General features: G+C 42.8%; 1 protein-coding gene across 1 annotated transcript; it reads right to left on the bottom strand.

Annotated features, from left to right (window-relative positions):
* Positions 1–992: 992 nt before the first annotated feature.
* On the bottom strand, positions 993–24951 carry LOC142213736 (fatty acyl-CoA hydrolase precursor, medium chain-like). Its single transcript, XM_075282195.1, has 13 exons — positions 24856–24951; positions 20138–20342; positions 19208–19346; positions 16907–17040; positions 15870–16023; positions 14175–14288; positions 13730–13825; positions 12049–12189; positions 11881–11958; positions 6745–6892; positions 5628–5777; positions 4561–4633; positions 993–1267 (listed from the first exon to the last, which is right to left on the bottom strand). Exons 1-13 carry the CDS (start codon positions 24914–24916, stop codon positions 1081–1083), a joined length of 1680 nt encoding a protein of 559 aa, XP_075138296.1. The 5' UTR covers positions 24917–24951; the 3' UTR covers positions 993–1080.
* Between the last annotated feature and the right edge of the window lie 650 nt (positions 24952–25601).

Raw genomic sequence — 25601 nt, 5'->3', positions numbered from 1 at the left:
GATGGTGAATCAAATAACAGGACATTCATATAATAATTCATCAGAAAATTTAGTTCCAATATCTTTATAACTTTATTTTCATCAGTTATTAATGCAACATAATTTTCACAAATCATCCACATACTTTTCTTCAACAGTGGTCATCAGTTTTTGTGAAATAACTCTCAGCACACTGATCAGCCGCACACAGGAGCTTCAGAGTCACAGATTCAAGAACACTGATCTAGAGGTTACAGACCAGAATTGGAATCTGTGCAATGATGGACTATCATGTCAAAAAATTCACCTCTTAGATAATGCTTACGATCAACACTGTAGGGGATTGTAAGGGTTAAAGGTTGGACTTGATCGACTGATGTCTTCATCCAATCTCATGTACTATGTAACTATATATTAATTCTATATAAAACAGGGTTCAGGAGACATCCTGTAATCTCTACCACACAGATGTGTGATATGCAGAAAATGGCATGAACAACTCTGCGACCTATTAGTTTTCAGCAGGGAGATATTAGTAGACTGTTATTACTGACTGTAGCCCGTATCATTTCAATCATTTCTGGATAAAGAGTTGTTCATGTTTTCTTGAAAAACAGCAGGGATCAGGGTGATTCCCTTAGGGGGCATTCACACTACCATTGTTAATGTCCGTTACTGTCTTCCTTCATAGGATGACAGCAACAGACATTTAACTGTTACAGAGGATGGTCACAGACTGAGTCTGTGTCCGTTCCTATTGACAGTAATGTAAACAACATGATGGAAGTTTTCTTCTGTCATATTTGTAACAAAGGATAAAGTTGTGCATGCATCATTCATTACAAAGGTAAACAAACATAAAGGAAGATAACGTCTGTCTTGTTGTTTACATTTGTGCCAATAGGAAGGGACACAGAATCAGTCTGTGACCGTTCTCAGTTTAATGGCTACTGTTGTCATCCTATGACAGAAGACAGCAACAGACATTAATAACAGTGTGAACATCCTCTTACTGTACTACATGTGGCGGTTATATTTTTGTGAGTTAGTAGGTCACATTCCACCTTGCTGTATGTTCTTTTGTAAAAACGTTAGTGATATCTACAGCTCTGTGTGCTGCTTCTCTTCTTCCAAATGCTCCTGGAACTTCTGAGGAAAGACTTTCGTCCAGAATTCATATTTGTCAGCCTTCAGTTCTTTTGCACTGCTCTGTTTCAAGTTAATCCCTAGGTAATCTTCATCTTCATCATACTGTGGCCAGTACACCAGGTCCGGCCCATTGGGATCACTGTGGAAAAGAAAAATAGAGTGGAAAGATGGAACCGAACGTGAAGACTACACATTGATATAATTTACTGATGGTTGTATGAGGAACCAGGAAAAGTCAGCTAATATGGTAACTAAAGCATGTGTTATCCTGAATCTAGAACACTGTGGAAGTACTACTGCAGCAGATACATCACATACAGGGTTGCCAAACTCCAATTCAATTATTTTAGTGGAACTAAACATCACAGATCACCCACTTTTTTATTTTGTTTTTTTTAAAGCTTGTGTCCTTCAATCACGAAGACCCCAACATTATCCCACTCTTGAATGTGCCCACAGATGAGCTGGTTTAAGAGATTATAGTGTTTGGGTGATCCCTGCAACCTTTTGGCTGAGTACCAAGCACAGTACAGTACATTGCATAGGGGTTATTCTTGGTATTGTAGCCCAGCCCCATACACTTGAAAGAGACTGAGTTGCTTTTGTACCATGTGTATGATTAATGTGACAACCTCAACACGTCCTCACTCTGTCATGTCTGGAGACGCTGTGGAGAGCGATCTGCTGCCCGCAACAACCTTCAGTATGACTGGTTTGGCAGTGGGTCAGTAATGGTGTGGGGTGGCATTTTTTTTGGAGGGCCGCACAGCCTTCCATGTGCTCACCAGAGGTAGCCTGACTGCCATTAGGTACCAAGATGAGATCCTAAGACCCCTTGTGAGACCATATGCTGGTGCATTTCGCCCTGGGTTCTTCCTAATGCAGGACAATGCCAGACCTCATGTGGCTGGAGTGTGGCAGCAGTTCCAGCAAGATGAAGGCATTGAAGCTATGGACTGGCCTGCCCGTTCCCCAGACCTAAATCCTATTGAGCAAATCTGGGACATCGTGTCTCACTCCATCCACCAACTTCACATTGCACCACAGAAAAATCAATAACTGAGAAAAATCAGTCCAGGGGTGGATATAGTAGAAGGGAGAAGTATAAGTGTATATCCGGACCCTGCATAATAATATTAGACCTGAGATTGTTACTAGTTAATTAAAAATAAACTTCAAATTAATTAAAATAGTTAAAAAAAATTAAAATAAACAATTGCACCATTTTAATGTGATCACTTTACATTTTTTTTTGCATTACTGACATATCTGTATATATATATATTTTTTCATACCAATCTTTTTCTTCCCTGCATATGTATGAGATACAGAAAATATATTGTTAAATATAATGTTCAGTATACAATGTATTCACATACCTGAAAGTTCTCTATAAACAATAGTTGCAGTGCAACACTATTGCAGCTTGGTATAAATAAATAAACCCTCCTATTGAAACTAATAGATGTTGTAGTTCATAATTTGGTTCATAGGTTCAAATCCCCACAGATACCTAATGAACAAAATGTACATATGGTAAAACTCTAAACTGATAGAAGATCTCCTGGCAACATCACTGGGCAGTGAATACTAATAAATGCATTAAAAATATATCAAACTAATGCTCCCCTCCATTGTTTCCCCTGAGACCTCTCCTGATTCTGCTGCTGGCACTTCAGTAGCAACAGGAACAATGGCATTTGCCCCTGTCTCTGCTCCTTGCAGCTTAGAAGCAGCCAAGCTGCCAGGAGCAGAGACAGGGGCAAATGGAGAAGCAGGGAGAAGATGGCTCCCTGCTTCACCATTGCACTTGATTAATCTGCAAAGGATGCAGATAAGTTGAAGCAGGGGGATAACTGTCACCACCTAGGACAGCACTTGGAATCTGGGACTATCCTGTTAAATCCAGGTCAGTTAGGGGGTAACGAATACAGAAAGGACAGCAATCCAAACAGAAGGTCATGATACACAGGAATCCAGAAAGAAGGAGAGACAAATCCACAAAGGAGTACAGACAGGGTATGTGTCCAAACAGAAAATCAGAACAGATAGAAATGCATACAGAGGAATGTGTGTCCACACAGATGGTCATGACAGATAACCAAAAACTGGACAAAACTACAGAGTAAAATTAGCACAATGCTCAGGTAAGGTGTGGCAAGAGAAACAGACTATTATACACATGGACAGATAGAGTTTAGTAGAAGGTAGCTTGCAGGTGACCAAATTAATCCTTAATTAAAAAGTAGGTAACCAGACAGTTTAGTCTGCTGAGAAAGGCTGAATGCTGGCAAGTGCAGAGCACAGCGGTACAATTTAGTTTGTTTTGCACTTATTTACGATATTTGTAATGTGCCTTTAACTGCAGATGTTGCCATTTCACTAATCAAACCTTTGTAAATTGAAGTGTAACCCCCTCATCTCTGTCCTAGAAGGTTATAGACCATCTAGTCCCACTCTTAGGTAAAGAGTTATTTCAGTTGAGTCTGAGGAGTTAGGTGGCAGCTGCAGAAAGCAGCAGAGTGACAGTTACTGCAGATACTGAAACAGGCCACCCCAGACCATCAGGACCACAAGTTTGTAGAAGATATTCATTCCTATCTGCAAGAACATCTTAACTGCTATATGCCAGGGAAGGCTACATAGCTTAGCCAGTTGGGGTCCTAACATTAAAGAGGACCTTTCATTAGTTGGGGCACATGCGGTCTTATATACCGCTGGAAAGCCGACAGTGTGCTGAATTCAGCGCACTGTCTGCTTTCACGATCTGTGCCGGTACCGTAGCTCTACACAGTCAGAAGGGCATTCCTGACAGTCAGTCAGGAACGCCCTTCACAGCAGCAACTATAGCGTTGTACTGTGAGAGCGGGGAGGAAAGCCTCCTCAGTACTCGTCTACGGACGAGCACTATCTGGAGGGCAGGAGGCTTTCCTCCCCGCTCTCACAGTACAGCACTATAGGTGCTGCTGTGAAGAAGGGCATTCCTGACTGAACTGTCGGCTTTCCAGCGGTATATAAAACCGCATGTGCCCCAACTGATGAAAGGTCCTCTTTAAACATTAACCTTGGATCCCCCAAAAATAATCTTAGGTAGCATCAGGAGATCGTGAAGAGGTACTGATACTTCATTACACTATTCTACGTCAGTGGACTTTCCTTGTGGTGAGCTGTACAGAAAACATGGCAAGGTCAGGACAGTTTGCACTGCATATGTCATGTATTGACACTTGCACAGTGCAAATATAATAATAAATAAAACATTCTAGTGTTGTCATATTATACAGCTAGAAAAAAAATGCACTGTAAATTTCCATACATTTGGTAATCCTGACCGTATAAAGTATCTTCCTGCAGTTGCACAGCAAAAGGTCTGTTATGCACATGCAATGTCTGTCTGACACAGACCTGCTGTCATGTGCTGCAGTTTCTTACCCAGTGCGGGCAAAGTTGGCCCAGTATTTCATTAACACCTTGCTCAGAATCTCCTCCTCGTCCGTGAAGGATCCTGTGAGATTAATAAAACCACAGACTCAGACTAGAAAACACAGCACATATTTCTGTTCCACATCAGATAGCCTATGGGTTGCTCTTTATAGTCGCCTATATTTTGTAGGAAAATGTATTCAGTTTTAAAAATGCAAAGTAAAAATAATGTTACATTTAAATATATATTTCCATCTCAATGATCTGATTTAACCCCTCCCCACCTTCCAAAAACCATAACTTTCATTTTTACCGAGCCATATGACGGCTTAATTTTGTGGGACAAATTGTACTTCATAGGTGTACCTTTTAATATTCTGCATTTGTGCAACTTTCTTACGGTCTTTGTTTTTACGGCTTTCACTGTGCAGCTAAAATTACATGTCACCTGTATTGTATGGGTTGGTATGAATATGGTGATGCTAAAATTATATACTTTGTTACTTTTTCGAGTCATCATATTCTGATACCCGTAACATTTTTTTTTATATTTCAGTGCACAAGGATGCATAAGTCATCCTTTTCTGTGGGATCAGATGTACTTTCCCTTTATACCAATTTGGGGAATGCCTACTGCTTTGATCACTTTTCATCCAATTTTATGGAAGGCCAAACATCGAAAAAAAAAATAGTGCTTTGGCTCTTTTGATTTTTTCTTGCTATGGCATTCAAAGTATGGGAAAAATATTTGTAGACCAGGCATTTAGGGGGCAATTAGAATTTTTTTTTTTTATTGTAATTTTTAGATTCCCTATAGGTTTTGAACCAAGGGGGTATGATCACCAATACAATGCATTGCAATGCTAGTGCATTGCAGGCTAATCTCACCCACCAACTTGTTACTGAAACCAAGCAGTGGGGGTAGGGGGGGGGGACAGGATGACAATTCAAACTCTGGGAAAACCTCTGAAAATCAACTTTGACAAAACTAAATTCTGTGTAAAAACTGGTTTCAAAAATTAATTTATCATTGATGCCCAGTCTATCACGGCAGAATCTGAGACTAAGTGGTTTACCTTTGAAAAGAACGTCGCCCGTCAAAAATGGACCTCCTATGAGAAAGATCAACTCATCCCCATGATCGGCTTTCACAAAGTCTGGCTTAGAGTCCTTAAACATTGAGGGACGGTGCTGGAACTCGTAGAAGTAGGTGGGATGGCCAGAATCTGGAATAAAAGGAGATGCAGTATTGAAGGACGAGCAGCAAAATTCTTCAGAACACGCAAGAGGGGAATAGGGAATGTTCCAAACAGGAGTAAGATGCAGCAGGTTTTCCCTGGTTCTGCCAACCTGGTTGTTAAATATGCAACTGGATCACAGAAATGGGGAATAATGGAGCCTGACCCAGAAAGTTTCACGTCCTACCACTTTTTGACTTGTAAATTGCAGGCCAAATTAGACCTTTGTCCTAAAAGATGTGGGAAGTGAAAGGTAAGGTAAGTTAAGATAAGAAACCTTTAATAGTCCCAGTGTCGTTGCAGTACTTCTCTCTCTGCTCCCTAGCCCCTCCCACTCCTTCCTGTGATGGGCAAATGGCATCTCACTGCAGGGTACCAGACCAGAGAGGTAAGTATGGAATACTCCTCTGTGCAGGGACAGTAATGGGTGCCAATTTATTGGGGCAGTGATATTATATGTAGACACTGATGCGGGCAGTGATGCAAGCCAATATACTGTATGGGGACAGTAATAAGAGGCATTAGGTGGTAATATAAAAGGAGTTATCCGCTTTTCTAATATCCATGGGTGAACAGTACAGCTCCTTGCATGATAAATTTACTGGTAGCCACACTGTCTTGGAACTGCTAATCTGAGGGGGTCCTAGTTGTCGAACCCCTGCAGATGTAGAAAGGTAGATAACTCATTCAATATATGGGAACATAATTTATATTAGGTCGACAAGGAACACTCTGGGTGACAAGAGGCATTGTGGAGGGCTACAAAAGGTTGGCATGTGTGTTAAAGGGAGCAAGGCTTGAAAATGTCCATGGTGCACTGTGTGCCGTTTCTCCTCCATCACACCCCACAAAAATTTGCGTAGCACCCCCTCTTATCTCCCCAAAAAATTGTTAAAAATGTTTAACCTTTCCATCGATCTTTATATATGGTTATTTTGCAATTTTTGGTTCATACCTCGATGATACTTGGCCGTTTTCAGTGCAGGGATAACAAAAATATGATCTCCAATCAGATCTATAAAGTGGTTGCGGATTTCTGCAGGATCAGTCTCATCTCCGATATACTCATCTACTAGTAGGTTGGTGCCGCCAGAGAATGAACCCTAAAAGATATCAAGATATTATCAGAATGTCACCGTCATCCAGAGATGTCAGACGTAATAAGCAAGAAGCTTTAGTGATTGCTGTGTAAAAACGGCAAATAAAACATCTGAAAGCTCTCTGCCCCAGGTGGAGGTAAAACATCTGAATGATGGAAGCTAATTTTTCTTCATAAGGCAGCATGGATACATGAAGCAGAGCTGGCCGTTTGCTGAGCTCGGCTACTCCGGAGTAGCCGAGCTAAGCGCATGGCCCGATTTAGCAGTGCTGGCCAATGTAGCAGTGTCCGATGTAGCAGTCCGATGCAGCAGAGCTGAGTGTGTAGCAGGTTCAGCTCTGCTTCATCTCAGCATAGGAATGCATTGACCAGCGTTGATTGGCCGAATGCCGTACTTCTGTATGGTATTCGGCCAATCAACGCTGGTCAATGCATTCCCATGGGAAAAAGTCAGCTCGCGCATATCGCAAGCTGACAGGGATCCCGACCAGATAGAGCCCCAAAGAGCTGGGTGAGTAACATTCCCCCCTAAATAAAGGTAGTCGCTAGCTAACCCTGCCTATAGATCTCTCCCTGTCTCACAGTCACATAGTTCACAGTCCCAAATTAGTCGAATGTTAAATCCACCATTCGTCTAAATTGGAGGTCACCTGATTCCGGCCACCAATTCCTTTTTCCAATTTTTTTTTTGATGCCTCCGTTGTCGTAGTTCCTGTCCCACCTCCCCTGCACAGTTATTGGTGCAAAAAACGCGCCAGGGAAGGTGGGAGGGGAAACGAATTTTTACTGCGTTTGCCTCGTGGTATTCGATTGTAATCAAATACCTCGAACGGCCTGATATTCGATCGAATATGTACTCGATCGAACAGTGTTCACTCATCTCTAGTGTTAAGGCATACAACACGTGGTCACAAGTTTCACCGCAAATCCAGAATATTTAACACCAAGACTACAGAGAGCTGCGGGGGAGTAAAGGAAGGTGAGTATCTGTTTTTTTTATGTTAAACTGAGGGCATATTGAGGGGGACCATGATGTAGGGAGCACATGAAACTAGGGGCAGATGAAGGAGGGGCATTAAATGGGGGGCCGCTGAAAGGGGCACTTAAACTGTGGGGTACATTAAGAGGAACATTAAACTGGGGACAACAGGAGGGGAACATTAAACTATGGGGGTCGCTTGAGGAAGACATTAAACCGTGGGAGTAGCTGGAGGGGGACCTGTCCGCCTCTAGTTGCCCCCAGTTTAAGGTTTTCCTCTAGTTACCCCCATGGTTTAATGGCCCCTTCTAGTGCCCCCAGTTTAATGCCCTGCCCTGAACATTAAAGGGGTTGTGCAGGATAACATTTATTTATTTTTTAATAACAGGTGAAAAAAATAACCCTAAACTTTCTCTCCTGTCCCCAGTGTCTCCCAGCACAGTTCGGTCTGGCAGCTCTGTTTTCTTGCAGCTGAAGTTCCCTCTGCATGTGACTACCTGTGACGTCACATGACCCATGAGGCCAATCAGCAGCTTAAGGGAAGGGACCTGGGACGTCAAAGCCTGTGAAGACTTAAGAAGACAGCACAGCTGCAGGACCGGACCGTGCTGGGAGAACATTGGAGCACTGGGGTGAGATGGGTTCACCTCCCCCTGACCAATTATAAAAAAGAAAAAAAAAATTATACTGCACAACCTCTTTAAAGTGTTGCACATTAGGGGGGTTATATTAAAGGGGTCTTCCAGTCATAATTTGTTATGGTTTATCCTCAGGATAGGCCAGAGATACCGGATCTGTACGGGGCAGATACCCAGCCCTTGGACCGATCAGCTGTACAGAGCCACTTCTGGCACCAGTCCAGAAGACAAAATGGGGCAATAAGCAGAAGGCTCAGTCCACTGTTTATCAGCCGGCACCTTAACTGCATCTCGGCACTTATTGAAATCAGTGGGAGCTGAGCTGCAGTGAAGGCGCCGGGCGACTAAACATCGGATGGAGCTTTCTGCTTCCAGGCCTATGTTTTGTAAAGAACAGGGGCCAGAAGTTTCTCTGTACCGCTGATGGGGCAGTATGTCAGCCGTCTACTGATCAGGCATTTATAACCTACCTGAGCATAGGCCATAAAAAAAAAAAGATTAACCCTGGACAACCCCTTTAATATGCATCGCACGTTTAATGTCCCCCCCAGAATGTCATCCCCCATTACTGCTCCCACACAATATAATGGCCCCATCATTGTTGCAGTCACATGAGTTGCAGGACTTCCAGCAAGAAGGTGCTGGCACAAAACTGAATGGACACTGGCAGCAGACAACAGTGTCCCAGGGACAGATGAGTATGCTTTTTTATTTTACACCTCCCACCTGGCACATCAGTTGCTCCTCTGTAAATCAGCTTTTCCAGGACAGAGCAGCTACAGGTAATGGTAACAATTCTAGGAGCCAAGCTTTTCACTTGCCATCCAGGGTTTAGCAGTAGGTTTAGGTAGTGCATTTGTGCACATGGTATAACGGGTGAGCAGAATGGCTTCTGACATGTTATTACCTTTAGCTGCCCTGTCTCAGTACTGCTGGTCTGCAGGGGTCCTGATGGTGGGCCCCTAGAAACAATTCCACTGGTGGGCCCAAGACATCCCAGTCAGACACTGTATGTAGACACCTCTGCCTAATACAGATGATTCAAGTGTACAGCACCATGGCATTAATGGCGCTCTATTATTATTATTATTATTAATAATAAAAAAATAATAATAATAATAATAATAATAATAAATACAAGGGCATTGATGGAGCTATTAGCAGAGCATATGAGCATATCTAGTTGAGGTGCAAATACCTTACACACTATGGTCCATTACTGCATGAGGAAGTCTGTTTAACAGGTGATACATGTGGGTGATGGCAGTGAATCTATCATTTGGTAGGCATTATTATCTTTAGTGACATTTATAGTATGTAGGTCTTTTCTATAGTGACTCATATTATGATTTACATTGTCTCTGTTGTATGACCTGACGCTGCATATTTTCACATATTACATATATATATATATATATATATATATATATATATATATATATATATATATCACAAATCACGTAGTAACTTGTGTTAATATAATCTATTAATTGTTATTCTGTTCTTATACTGTATTTGACAGATGGCTATTGTTTGTATAGATTGTAGGGTTGCATTGGCAGGGTGAGCTTCGTAGATTATATACTCCACACACAGTGTGCACATACAGATTTGAAGATTTTCTAGGTTCCACTGTCTGGGTATAAAAACATTTAAAAGAAAACCAATTTTTTTTTGTCCAATAAAGATGTGTTATAATTTTGATATATAACTGGGCTAAACACCTTTTTAGCTATGTGCCTTTTCTTACTCTGTTCATATATGGAATGGTATAATGGGGAGGGGGACTATTAGTTCACTATTACAGTAATAGTGCCCCCCACAGGGTTACCTATGTAAACCTATGTTTACATTATGCATTACCTATGTGGGGGAACTATAACTTGTGGAGGGGGCCACTATTACTGTAATAGTGCACCCCAGAAGTACCAGTAATAGCAATATTTATGTGGGGAAGGGAATTATTACATGCGGGGGGTGTTAATAGAGCACTATTACAGTAATAGTGCCCCCCCCCCCAACAGGTAATAGCATTGCTTTTGTCGAGGGGGGCATTATTACATGTGGCAAACGAATATAAAACACGCTCCAGCTTCAACCCGGTGATGAAATCCAAAATTGCGATGAATATATAAAATGTAACTTTTATTTAGAAATCCATAAAAACGGTTTACATGGTCACCAATGGAGCAGAAAAATATCCAAACATAGCGACATGTTTCGGGAACAAAATGTCCCTTCCTCGAGAGGAAGGGACATTTTGACATTTTGTTCCCGAAACATGTCGCTATGTTTGGATATTTTTCTGCTCCATTGGTGACCATGTAAACCGTTTTTATGGATTTCTAAATAAAAGTTACATTTTATATATTCATCGCAATTTTGGATTTCATCACCGGGTTGAAGCTGGAGCGTGTTTTATATTCGTTTGCTGCATTGATCCAGGAGTAGTCCACCTGATATCCGGGCTTCCCACGGTGACTGTGTTATGTTACGGTGAGCTGAAAAAGTTTTTTTGTATCTGCTTTTTCATTATTACATGTGGGGTGATCCTGAAACCCAAATCTTGCCACCAACCAACAGATCAGTGGCCTCAGTGGTCACAGAAAAGGACCCCGGGGCATCACAAATGACACATCCTAGGTCCTTTCCTGTGACTGCTAAGGCCATAAGCAGCATGGTGATGCAGGTGAGTATTTTTTTCTTTTTTATGTGTTTCTCCTTACCTGGTTCTGTATTTCCTGGAAAACCCCTTTAAGGGAGTATACAAAATTATTAATTAGAGAGCATTATTAGCTGAAGCATTATTGATTTAAAGGGGTTGTCTAGGCAAAATTGGACATCCCCATTAACTTTTAAATCAGCTGAACGGGTCTAGAGAATTTTTAAAAAATTTTTTTGCAATGCCCATAGCCGATTTAAAAGTTAAAAGTTGTCCATTTTTGCCTTGGCAACCCCTTTACACTGAGGCCCCACAAGACATAAATGCCACTATTTGCCTGCGGTGGAAATGCCGCAGGAAAAATCCCAGCGTTTTACAGTGAATCCTATGCCCACTTTGCAGTAAAAACCGCTGTGCGGACATGCTGCAATTTCCAAAACCAGCACGAATGCACAGCCAGTACATCACTATACTCTCACCGTATAGTGATAATATCAGTATACTCAAGTAGGGGGCTCACTTGGATATGTTTGCCCCCCCTGTGGCAAACCCCCTCTACACGTCTGAGTGGTGCCCACTATTCCATCCATTTTAGAAGGAGTTACACATTATGTGAGGTCTGTGGCTTACATTCAGTATTTGTACAGTTTGCCATCTACTAGACCAACAATTCATCCTCAGTGAATGACGCCTACAGCAACCAGTTTTCCTACCAGAACGGGAAAGTTTTTCAGTATTTTTTGCGCTGTTTCTCTCTCCATTCCTTCTTGAAATCCTGTGATATTCATAGTCTGGAGATGACGTGAGAATGAGAAATATTATCACTGGAAACATTATTCACATATTCTGATGCCTACCTAGTCTAACGTCTTCTCACTTACCGATGGGACGATCCATCCAAACTCCTGATTGTTGACTCCAATTATAAATGGAACACAGTTTGCCTCTTTCTCAGCCAAAATCTGTTCCACTGGTTTAGGTAAGAACACTCCATCAATGCTTGCAGGCAAAATCATCATTTTCTGTGAGTAGATGAAAATGGACAGGTAAACAGTGTACCCCAAGACCCATAAGAAATATTATGCATTTAAGAGAAGCAATAAATACTAAGCACTGTATTTTAACAAATGAGTCACATTTTATCTTAATGCAGAAGAAATCAGGACTGATGTATTAAAGGGGTTTTCCCATCTCAGTGTTTCAGCAGTCTGCCTGCAGTCTCTTCTTCTCACTTCCTGTATCCCCCCCTCCCTTGGGGCCTGACAACTATCACAATACTTATGCAGATCAGATAAAATACAGATGCTTGTAGTGAATCAATTCAGTGTTATCTGTATATTTACATAGAGAGATAACAGACTGGTCTATATCAGCAAACTGCAATTAGCTAAAAGGATTGTACTGCCGCAAAAGCAGTGAGTGGCGTCACTTGTTCTAAAGGTCCGTGGTTATAGCAACACTGTGTAAACAATGGGAGAAATAAGTTCACATAGGCAAACAAAGTAGCATTTCCAAACAATAGATTAAGGAAAAGTCTTCAATTTTCATAAGCTACCAGTATAGATAGGATCGTTGAGATGAGACAACCCCTTTACATTACATTTATATCTCCCCCACAATATGTATACAAGGGGGTTTGGAAGTATTACAGAGAAATTGCTTATGTGACTCTGCCCAACGGCCTACCCATGATAGCACAGATTAGAAGAGGTGCTAAAAATAGAAAAAACAAAACAGAAAAGCCTTTAGAAAAGTATAAATCTGATGGCCGTATAACCTCTTAGAACTTCTTATATTACCTTGACACCCCTTTAAGAGCATCTCATTTTAGTTCTACATTTAAGATGGAGACACTTTACATGTCCTTTCCTTTCCATAACTTTTATTCCTCCTGTACTTTTCCAACAAATTTTTCAAAAGTGGCAAGAACAGCTGTTTCTGTTAAACATGAAGGAGGCGAAGCCAACATGAGTCTGGTAAATGTATTATCCATTACAATGTATATTGGTGGAAATGTATACACAGAGCAGATGTAGATTTCAATTTCTAATGCTAAAACAGCCCAAAGTGTGTTTTTAAGTCCTCATGCATACAACTAATTTTGGTCCGTGTCTTATCTGTAATGAATAGCATATGGACCCATTCATTTCTATGCCCTGATTCACAGTCATATTTTTATTTATCTGTGTGAGTGCTGTAGGGTTGTGCCACAAAATATGGTTCAGGTCCAATTTTTGACAGTTTTTGCAGCTTGGTTGATCTATTCTATTGATAGGGTCTGAGGAAAACATGGACAGCACATGGATGCCATCTGTTTACTTGGACACAGACAATTATGTTCCTCTGCCTGGGGCCATAAATTTGGTGCAATTTACTCCAGTACTAATTCATTTAAGAGCATTTGAAACAGCTATTTTAATTCATATCCTTCTTTGCATACACTGTACAATAGACTGCATAGTCCACACCAGACCATACCATAGACTGCACAGACCATACCATAGACTGCACAGACCATACCATAGACTGCACAGACCATACCATAGACTGCACAGACCATACCATAGACGCTCCAATAGACAGGATCTCTTCTTCAGATTTTGCCTTCAAACAATCCAACAAGCTGTCCAGCTCACAGCCCGAGATATTGGTCAAAATCTGTAAAAATGAAACATCTCATGAGACATCATTTTTCCAGACAAGTATTCATCTACATTTGGAAGATCTGCACCTCTTTATTATTCTTCATCCACAGCATATACTGCTGTAGTACACAGGATGAATACATGGTAAATATAGTAGATTTTTCTCAGCTGCACTAGTAGTACAAAGTATTTTATTAACCAGTAACCTATCCCCTTAGTGAGAACAAGGTTGTATGTGTGTATGTGACCTATTAATGCCAGACCTCATCTTGTCTTCTACTCATATTTTCATGTGTAGAGCTGCTGGTGTACTGGTGCAGTAACCACAGTACAGAATTTACCACCGTGTACCTTATACTTACATTACTCATAAACACAACTTTTTCTGTAGACCTGGCTACCAAAGCCGGCATTATAGCTACTCCGCTCTCAGCAATAGCTCTGTGGAATAAGCCCTTGGCCAATGGAGACACCACCTGGATATATCAATTACACAGCAGAGGATGGGATGGTTAGAGGTTATCTTATTCATCTGGGGCTCTTTGTCTGCTCTGTTAGGGAGCATTCACACGGTGTTACGTGCCGCGAGATTTGGCACGTAGACGCCGCGTGACCCTTTGCGTGCCGTACACGCTCCCATTGAGTTCAATGGGAGCGGGGAGCGTATGCGCCGCGCTAGTTTGCGGCCGTGAATAAATGCACGGCCGCAAAATAGCGCGGCGCATACGCTCCCCGCTCCCATTGAGTTCAATGGGAGCGTGTACGGCACGCAAAGGGTCACGCGGAGTCTACGTGCCAAATCTCGCGGCACGTAACACCGTGTGAATGCTCCCTTAGGCTGGGTTCAGACTGGTATTTTGGACTGGAATTTGATGTGGAGACCGCCACAGGTTCCGGTCCAAAATAAGGGTAGCCGCGAATGGATGCCAGTGCAGTTGCGGCACTACGATCTGGATTAGGCCCAAATGAGTGGGCCTAGTCGGGAGTGTCTTCAGGCAGATTTGCGAGGTGAATATCGCCTGAAGAATGAGCATGCCGCTTCTTTTTTCCGGGAGCCGAAAAAAAACGGCTCCCGGAAAAAAACTGAGCGGCTCCCATTGATTTCAATGGGAGCCATTTTTTGGTCAAGATTTTGAGAAGGATTCGGCCTCAAAATCCTGACTAAAATACCCTGTGTGAACTCAGCCTTAGGGTCCATTCACACAGAGGAAAATGGCTCTTTATTTGGTGCTGAATTTTTAGCGCTGAATAAAAAAAAGCCTACCATTGATATCAGTAGGTTCTGCTAGCTTTCTTTCCACTATGGTCCCGCGAACTGTGGTTATTACCGCACATTGCTTGCAGGGCACTAACTGCTAGATAGACCCCCTGATGAACTACAAGAGTAGGGAAACGCGTAGGAAAATACAAGATATGAAGTTCTACAGTTAGACCGTGGCGGACAAAAGAGGGTTACGCTGTGGTTAGGTCGGCTTGTTAGGTCAGATAATTGGACTGTCCGGATAACACTAACACATGAATCTGACCGGGTTATCACTGGAGCTGTTCCGCAACATATCTGCTGTAATGGGTTACTTAGTAGCAGCAAACTGACAACTTGTATCGTTAATAGTGTTGGTGAAGGTAGAGAGTAAATAGGGTGGAGGTGGGTGGAGATCAATCACAAGAAGCCCCACAACCCCTAACTAAGCCAACCACACTATTTGTGTATACTCCTCTTTAAACTAGAATAGAGGAGAGAATTTTTATATTACATGGTGGGGATTTGATAGGGATATTTTAACGTATAGAATTAAAGGTTATGTTTTATTGATTGTAACAAAGTAGGGACTAATTGTGCTGACATATATAGAACTTCTCTACACCCTTATGTATAACTTTCTTTCCACTAGCGGAATTTCCTGCTAGCGAAATTTTCCACGCTGAAAAAAAGCATCAAATAAAGCGCCATTTTCCTACATGTGAATGGACCGTTACTATAAAATAGCCAACCAGTCAGAAGATGCAAGACTAGAATCAATTATTATAATTCAAATATTAGCCTCACAGCAACTCACCAGTGCAGAGACGCTGACTCCCCCTGCAGATTCCCCAAATATAGTCACAGAGTTTGGGTCACCTCCGAAATCTGCAATGTTCTTCTGAACCCACTGAAGAGCTGCAACCTGATCCAAGAAGCCATAGTTCCCAGGAGCTCGGTCATCTCCAGTGCTGGTATGGTGAAACAAAGTAGTTCATACATTCTTTAATGGGGTGATGTGATATATTGGGCCTACATTTGTAGCCGATACAGTAGAACATTACCTCAAACCAATGACTCTCTACAAAACAGTGCATAAGTCCTGACCATTACAAAATGGTGTACAGTAGGTGGCCAGTGCACAGCTTAAAGGGGTATTCCCACTTCGCATACTCACCAGTCTTCGTTGCTGTAAAATCTTGTCTTCCTGCTTTGTTTCGTCATTGGTGGGCGGAGTTACATATACAAAGCCTCTGGCGCTGGCCCTGTGTGCACGCTCATAGATGGTGAGACCAGTCTAGCCTTCACAATGCGAATACAGACCCGGCATCCGCTGTAATAGAGAGGCGGATGCCGGGGAGTGTAGACGCCGGCACAGGTGCCTGCAACATCGCTGCATGAAGCCAGGAGCGGCAGGAGCGATGCTGCTATTCCACTCCTCTGCCGGCGTCTAACCCTCCCCGGCATCCGCCTCTCTATTACAACGGATGCCGGGTCTTTATTGGCGGCCCCTTCCCCCCAAAGGGTAAACTACCCCCCCCCCCTTACAGGCTCACTCCCGTGCACTTAGCCCCTCCTCCCTCCCCCCTCAGAGCAGCAGATACATCACTTGATTTATGACCAGATAAGTCAAGGGATGTGTCAAGAAAAAAAAAAAAAAAGAATAAAGTGAGATAGTGGACAAACAAAGCAGTTTTGCTGAAGCAGTGTATTTAGGAAAAGTCTTACATCCACATTAACAAGCAGTATAGATAGGATCCTTGTGATGGGACAACCCCTTTAATATGTATGACGCTGGTTACTACTGATGTCTTACCCCATGAGCATGTGAATTACAGACACTGTATACATTACCTAAAGAAGCCAAGGATCCCCAACCGGTACTGGATGGCAATAACTACAACTTTTTCATAGGAGCTCAATGCAGAGCCTTCAAACAGCATGGCTCCCCCCATCACAAGAGCTCCTCCATGTATGAACACCATGACCTGGACAAGGAGATGAAGCATCTTTTACCGGTGAACACGGCCAGGTCACTCTGAATAAAACATCTACAGTCTGCTACAAGTCATCATCATAAGGGAATCATGGATATTGTGTCAGTCTCCAAATAACAGGGATCTCTGAACACAGCAGTGATTTACAGAGGCTCACCAATTACACAGATATTGGTGCGGCCCATCTGGAAACTGAAGTTCAGTTCTAGGCACCGTTTCATGGAAAGGATGTCCTAGAGTTAGAAAAGGTTCAACAAAGGGACACAAAACTGACATGGAAGACCTCACTTATGAGGAAAGATTAAAGGAGTTACATTTGTTTAGTCTTGAGAAAAGGCATTTAAGGGTTTTATGATAAACCTGCATAAATATATAACTATCCAATACAAGAAATATGGGGGAAAAACTTTCATGCAAAATCCCCTTAAAATACAAGGCGCCACTCCATAGAGAATACCATCTTGTCTTCTCGTTTGACCTTCTTACACCAAGCCTACTACAATAATTGCAGTTCAATCTTCAATGAAACATTCTCTTGGCAAAGGGAATTTATAAATTTTGTAAAACTCAGTTTCAAAAACACCTTTAACCCCTTAACTACCTTTGATGCAATACTATGTCAAGAGTCACATGGGGATGTATGGAGAAAGCTCAGGAGCTGAGCTTTCTCCATACAGGGCGGATGTCGGTTGAATAATTGCACCTCATTCTGAATTTTTTTCCAGCTTCCCAGTGCATTGCGCAGCATATTGAATGGTGTCATTACAAAGTACAATTTGTCCAGCAAACTCTGAACTGAAAACTGAAAAGTTACGTCTCTAGAAATGTGAGGAGGGAAAAACGAAAATGCGAAACCGAAAAATGGTCTGCTTCTTAAAGGGTTAACAAGCCTTTGTTCCACTCATAAAGCCTTACTTCATCACCAGCTGGAAAAAAAAAAGACTTACACTTAACATTATCCCACAAACAACTTCAATACATCCTCACTCACTCCCATGGTTTTTCGATGTGTACATTTACATGAAAACCAATATAAACTTCTGACCAGATGGTATAGAACCCCAGAATGGTTCTACTCTTATGGACTTTCTCAATCTGACACTTGCTGGAGGTGCAAGAACGCCACTAGTACTCTTCTACACATATGGTAGGCCTGTCCAATTGTCTTTACTTTTTGGAAGGCAGTGGAAGTAGAAATATGAAGAATCAGTTCCCCTCTTTCACACCATATTTCCTAGCATTTATTAGACCTCTTCCCTTCTTACCCAAATCCTCAACGCCTCATCTACCAACTACTGCAACTGGGAAGACACTGATCCCACCACTATGGTTACAACAAACCGCACTGTCTCTAGACCAGTGGAAAAATAAAGTCACAAATAGCTAGATTTGAAGAGCTCACCAGCTGGATGAAAAACATTCACACCCATTATCTTAAAACCTGGGACCCCCGGCTCAGCTCAAGATGACTGCAACAGAAGGTGTCTTTAGTTGGAACAGTAATGGAAACATCTGACTGTCTGATTGCCATGACGAATTGGAGAGATCATCATCTCAGAACTCTTTCTATAGCATTTCATTTATCTTTCCTCTCTCTATTCCAATCTCTTCCTCATACCCCCCCCCCCCTTTTTCTCCATACTAACACCCCTTTTTACTTTCCGTCTCCTTTACTCTTCCTCCCCCCCCCCCCCCCCAAACTTTACATAAAAGCCTACAGGTTTTTTGACTATATGTTTCTCACATACACATGTAGTACCAGCTTTGGATGTTTTTTGTATTCTCTCTGACACTTTTCGTACTAGATGGAATGTATGCTTCTTCATGTTCAATAAACTTTATATAATAAAAAACAAAGTGGCATTCCCTCCATCTTGGGGGAAAAAAAAGGTTCAATCTTCAAAGCAGACAAAGGTTCTTGAATGTAAGGAGTGTGAATCTGTGGTATAGCCTACCCAGGAGCTGGTCACAGCAACAACAGTCCACAGCTTCAAAAACAACTTAGATTCCTTTTTAACAGCAAAATAATATTGATCCTTATGGAAATCTATAGAATACTTATTTCCTTCACTCGGCCTTTTAGTCATGCCCTCTCCCATCCCTTGGTTGAACCTGACATGCATCTTTTTCAACCATACTATGTCACTATGACTCTTACAGGCAGCTTCTCCCCCTTCACACGATCTGTTGGAGTGAAGACATTCAGATAGAGACAGTCTTCAGACACCTGGGGTAGATTGATCTTGCCATTAAATGCTTTCACTAACTGCTCCATCAGATTATAATCCTGTAGACACCTGTAATATATGAATAAACATGTTTTGCATGATATAATCTGAATGTGTATTAAAGGGATTCTACCATCAAAAACTTATTTTTTGTAGATAAGACATAGGAATAGCTTTTAGAAAGGCTATTCGTCTCTTACCTTTAGATGTGATCTCCGCCGCATCGTTCCTTAGAAATACTGTTTTTTACCGGTATGCAAATTAGTTCTCTGGCAGCAATGGGGGCGGGCCCCAGCACTGGAAATGCGATGGGAGCGTCCCCACTGCTGCTCAAGAACAGGCTCCAGCGACGCCTCTATCTTCTGCTGGATCCTCCCCTTCTTTCTTCGTCTTCACCTCCGATGCCTGCGCAGTTGGCTCTGCCAGTGAGACACTAGTAGAGCAGACTGCGCATGCCCGTGGCCATAGTTCCGACGCCGCAATTGCGCGCATGCGCAGTTGGCTCTACTAGTGTCTCACTGGCAGAGCCAACTGCGCAAGCATCGAATGTGAAGCCGAAGAAAGACGAAGAAAGAAGGGGAGGATCCAGCAGAAGATAGAGGCGTCGCTGGAGCCTGTTCTCGAGCAGCAGTGGGGACGCCCCCCATCGCATTTCCAACGCTGGGGCCCGCCCCCATCACACTAATTTGCATAAATGTAAAAACCGGTATTTCTAGGAAAGGCGCGGCAGAGATCACATCTAAAGGTAAGAGACAAATAGCCTTTCTAAAGGCTATTCCGATGTCTTATCTACAAAAAAAAAAAGTTTTTAATAGTAGAATCCCTTTCAGCCCTGCCCCATAATATCTATGGGCACTTACATTGGAGCATAGTCTGAGGCCTCTCTAATTGAAGTCCATGCTGTAGGTGGTTCTGGGGCTGTAAATCTCAATGAACCAATTGGAGGTTTGGCGAAGGGGACTCCATAGAAAGCATCAACAGTCCTGTCTGTTCCTTTTGTGAATATTGTCTTGCCCCGCAGCTTACCATACTGTGTTTCCACCAGAGGGTGACCGTTATTCTGTGCTAAAAATCACAAAAATAAATAAATTAAAAAAAAAAAAAAGACAGCTGCACATTGGATGCAAGAAAGTGCAGTTACATCATGTCTAGTACTTCAGTCACATTCTGAGCTGTGGTCACTAGGGTTGAGCCGATCTTGAGATTTCAGGATCGTTTTTAAAATCCGATTTGCGATAATTTTCCATCCAAACCTGATCCCAATGCAAGTCAATGGGATTTTTTAATGATTGAAAATCGGATTTTAAAAACGATCCTACTCACTACACAGCGTGGAGTCCAAAAATTTAACTTTTTAAAGGCTATTCAGGGATATGCGTATCTCATATTGCACCTATATTCAAATTTTCGGTACACTTTCTGGGGATACCTAATTTATATGGTTTTATTTACATTTTAACCCCTTAAAGGGGTTGTCCCATCACAAGGATCCTATCTATACTGCTTGTTAATGTGGATTTAAGACTTTTCCTAAATACAATGCTTCAGCAAAACTGCTTTGTTTCTCCACTATCTTACGTTATTCAATTCTTTGTGGCCACAGCCCTGACTTAGCTGCTCATGAGTCAAGTGATGTATCTGCTGCTCTCAGGGGGGAGGGAGGAGGGGCTAAGTGCAGGGAGCGAGCCTGTGTATCTAGCTATTCCTGTGTCTACACCACGTGACCTAGCTTCCTGCTATCAGATAGGGGAGAGGAGCTGCTTTCATTTCTTCTGTTCTCCCAATTATCAGGCTAGCTAATTCAATTGTGTTCATTATGGCAGAGACAGGCAGTCTCTGTATGTAACACAGAATGGAGTTGCTGCTGCCTGTACTTCATAGTCCAATATGGGTGGGCGGTGCTACACGCAAATTTGGGGGCGGAGCTAAACGGCAGGTTGCATGTGAAACCCCGCCCACCAAATGATGCAAGAAACCAGGAAGAAAGAAGATTTTACAGCAGTGAAGACTGCTGAGTATGTGAGCTGGGAATATCCCTTTAATAAAAATCCAAAACTCTGCCAATTTTTTATTTCTGAAAGTTGCCATATTCTAACACCCGTACATTTTTTATACTTCTGTGTATGGGGATGCAAAGGACATCTTTTTTTGCAGAGTCAGGTGTACTTTTCAGTTATACCATTTTGAGAATTTATTTTGCTTTGATCACTTTTTAGTCATATGTTTATCAGAGGCAAAAAAGTGAAAAAACGGCAGTTTGGCACTTTTGACATTTTTTCCCGCTACGCTGTTTACTGTACGGGAAAAATATTTTTATAGATTTTCAGAATGGGTGTTTTCAGACACAGGGGTAAGTAAAGTGTATGTGTTTCTAGGGAAAGGGGAGAGATTTGAATTTTAATGCTTTTTATTTTTTACTATTTATGCATTTATTTATTTTTTGCATTTATTAGACCCCCCCCCCCCCCTTGAACTCCAGGGCGTCTGATCACAAATACAATACATTACAATGCTAATACATTTCAGTGCATTGCAAAAATACGGCAGTTCTATTGCAAGCCACATAGAACAGCCTGCAATAAAAAGTACTGAATGACAGGCCGGGGAGCCTTCACAAGTAATGGGAAGTTGGATCTGGAGCTTGTTCCAGGTGCCGGCATTACCCAGAAAAATGGCAGCACGCATGTGCCGCACGCAAAATGAGGTGTTAATGCCCATGATCGGTGCAGGTACAGATTGCGGGAATTAGTGCCGGGTGTCTGCTGTATAAAACAGTAGACATCCTGTGGCTATGGCATCTGCCGTACTAGTATGGCAGATACTAGTTAAAGGAAGGGGTTAAAGGGGCTCTATCAGCAAAATTATGCTGTATGAGCCCCACATATGGGTGAATAGCCTTTAAAAAGGCTATTCAGGCACCGCTAATCTTATTTTTAACCCCGCTCCCGTTTTAAACTAAAACTATAAAAACATATGTAAATCATACCTGAACGTGCACGGTGGGTGGTCGTCAGCACCGCACCTCCCATGAGGCAACCTGAAGCGACCGCTTCCGGCGGCACTATGCCAGGGCCCCGGGGAGGGCGGCATTTTTGCTTACCTAAGCCAGTCCAGGACAAACTGTCCTGGACTGGCTTAGCGTCACCGAGCGGTGGATTGGGGAGGCCACTGGAGCAGCACAGCTCCAGCGGCCTCCCCTCACACTTAGGCAGAGAGCAGGTCCTCTCCGTGCCTGCTCTCTGCCTGCTAACGCCGCTCCGCCCCGCCCCCTTCGCTCCGCCCCACCCCCTTCGCTCCGCCCCCTCCTCCGGGAGGGGGGGGGGCGGCTTTCTGTCGTCCGCCTCGGGCGGCGAAAAAGGCAGGTTCACCCCTGGTGGTCGTGCACGATCCGACGTCATCTTCTGTCACACCTTCCTCTTCTTTCTTCTTGCAGCGACGCCCTCTGTTCCGGCTCTTCTGCGGCTTCATCCTCATCTTTTTCCGGCTGGATTGCCTGAAATCCACGCTTGCATAGTAGCGCTTCCCCTCCAGAGCACTACTGCGCAGGCTTCGGCGCCATTTTTATCAATGACGCCGAAGCCTGTGCAGTAGTGCTCCGGAGGGAAGCGATACTACGCAGGCGCGGCATTTCAGGTAATCCAGCCGGAAAAAGACGAGGATCAAGCCGCGGAAGATCAGCCGGGACCAGAGGGAGTCGCTACAAGAAGAAAGAAGAGGAAGGCGTGCCAGAAGATGACGTTGGATTGTGCACGACCACCCACCGTGCACGTTCAGGTATGATTTACATATGTTTTTATAGTTTTAGTTTAAAACGGGAGCGGGGTTTAAAATAAGATTAGCGGTGCCTGAATAGCCTTTTTAAAGGCTATTCACGCATATGTGGGGCTCATACAGCATAATTTTGCTGTAGAGCCCCTTTAAAGGACATAAGTATAGAGCCAAGACTATTTATTGTCATTAATACTGTTTTATATGCTAATAACGTGTGCTTCTACATTGTGCAATGTTTTAACCTGAGTGATGCTATGTACGTGCCCCTAGTTGAGATATTCCATTGAGATATGATGAAGGTGGTTATAATGAGGATTTTGGTGTTGGAGAAGTTACCCTCCACATCCTGCTTTCATGTGTCTTGAAGGGTAAGGTTATCAAGCAACTTAATTCGGAATGTTTGGGTTAGGCCTTTCCCCGGAGAAAATATCTCAGCTAACCCAGCTGAGCCTTGAAAGTAGCTTCCCTGTCCAAAAGCATGGGAACCCACGAGTGAGGGCAATTTTAAGGGGTATACCATTTGCCACACACCTCAGCAAGTTAATAGCCAAGATCGTGTCAGGCATATGTCAAATTCCCAGGGATACTAACTGTATTATTGCATTGTGAAATTTCTTATATTGCAAAAATATTATTTCCTTGCACTCAAGTGAATCCTTAGAGGATTTTACCACTTACAGCAAGAGCCCTATACTCAGGAAATTATTATGTAGCGTATACCATAGCTATTTAATATCCTGCTCCAGGCCTGCATCACCGACCCAACCAGCCATGGCTGAGTGCATGTTGTAGCACACGGTATTATTATATTTATAAGTAATGTGTATGCAATATGTTATGTCTTTAAAAAAGTATTGCATCAGCCATTGCATCTGTGCCAGTACGGGTGTGGTTAATGCACAGCACCTCACATGTGCCCAACACTTAGCCCTCATTGGACTTAGGGGGTGGGGACACTTGGGTGTAGTTTAGGCGCACTAGGGAAGTCTAGTTAGTTCTGCCAGTGAAGTAGTGAGTTGGAGTGTAGTCTAAGGAGGAAGATAGTTGCCACACTGTTGGCCCAACAAGACCCTAACACAGAGTTTAGAGTGGAGTACCACAAGTCCAGGTACCATCTGTTAAAAGTGCAAGAAGATTTAGACTGCTACAGAGCACAAGGCCGCACTCAGGCCTACATAACGAGAGATACCTATTGCTACTACAAGGTATATCATACTACTATGTAAGATGAACTCCGATATGCTTCACTACATTGCTGTGCACCTCCATATTGAAAGTTAACGGCTTGAACTGTGAACCTGATGTTGGCTGTTTGGAAGCTATTTCCACCAAGTAAAGTCTGGCACTACTTTCACCATCCATCTTGTCTCTGTGTATGCATGTCTGAAGCTAACTTACACCAACCACCATCTTAGGTATATCCCAGGCCAGGCCTTGCTACTACACCCGTCATTCATCAGAGGGAGAGCCTCAGGGAACTTGTCCAATACAATGACCACTTAGCTGCCTCCGCCCAGCATTGTGCTGTACCTGAGGGAGAGAGCCTGGAGACACATGCACCATGACTACCACTCAGGCACCGTTTCCCTTGCAATCCCTCTTGGGACACCACAATTACACTGTACAGGAGAGAGGACACACTATAGCAGGGGTGCCTGACGGAGATCTTCCATAGGTTTACCTGGGATCTGTGCTGTCACTGCCCTGCTCCCACTGTAATGTGAGAAGTCACATTTCACAATAACCTGTGTGCGATGTCCCATGTGTAATGTTCCTGCACCCACAGTCCGCCCTAATGTCTCCTCACCTGATGCCAGGACCCCCAGAGCCAGGGTACACAGCACAACAACCCTCATCAGAGCCTCCATCAGTGCAGACCGTGCAGCGTCTCAGTCTTGGTAGATGATCTCCAAGACTTTGAATGAAGCAACTTCTGCAGGCTGAGACTTAACAAGTGTGACAGAGCTGTGATTGGCTGCTGAGGATGTCAGTCATTGTGTAATGGCAGAACATATAATTAGTATCTCCTATGACATGAAGATATTGTACATTGAACAGCATGTAGAAACTCACTCATTCATGCAGGAGACCCTACAAGTGTCTGTAATACTGTGTGCAGCCAGAACTACAGCTATAAGGTTACGTCACACAGTCAGTATTTGTATCAGAACTGGTAAGCCAAAACCAGAGGTGAAAGCTGTATACATAAAGAGTATACATGAAAGATTTCTACCTGTTCTGCTCCTGGTTGGGGTAACAAATACAGATACTATTAATGATAAAATACTAATTGTGTGTAAGTGGCTTTAACCCCTTAGTGACTGGCCTGCTTTAGGCCAAACAATTTTTTCCATAACCTGATACATGTATTCATGAGGTCTAAATGTATCTAGTTTGTAAGTTTCTAATAATTGGGGTTTTTTGGATCGCCATTTCCAATAACTCAATTCATTTTTTTTCCAGTGACGTTGTAAGAGGGCTTATTTTTACAGGAAGACCCGACCTATTTTTTTAACCCTTTCCTGAGGCATTTTTCAATTTTTGTTTTTTACC

The sequence above is a fragment of the Leptodactylus fuscus genome, chromosome 7 (assembly GCF_031893055.1).
Source record: "Leptodactylus fuscus isolate aLepFus1 chromosome 7, aLepFus1.hap2, whole genome shotgun sequence".
Classification (NCBI taxonomy): Eukaryota; Metazoa; Chordata; class Amphibia; order Anura; family Leptodactylidae; genus Leptodactylus; species Leptodactylus fuscus.
The sequence above is the reverse complement of the archived record's forward strand: the minus strand, read 5'-3'. Positions and strand labels throughout refer to the sequence as shown.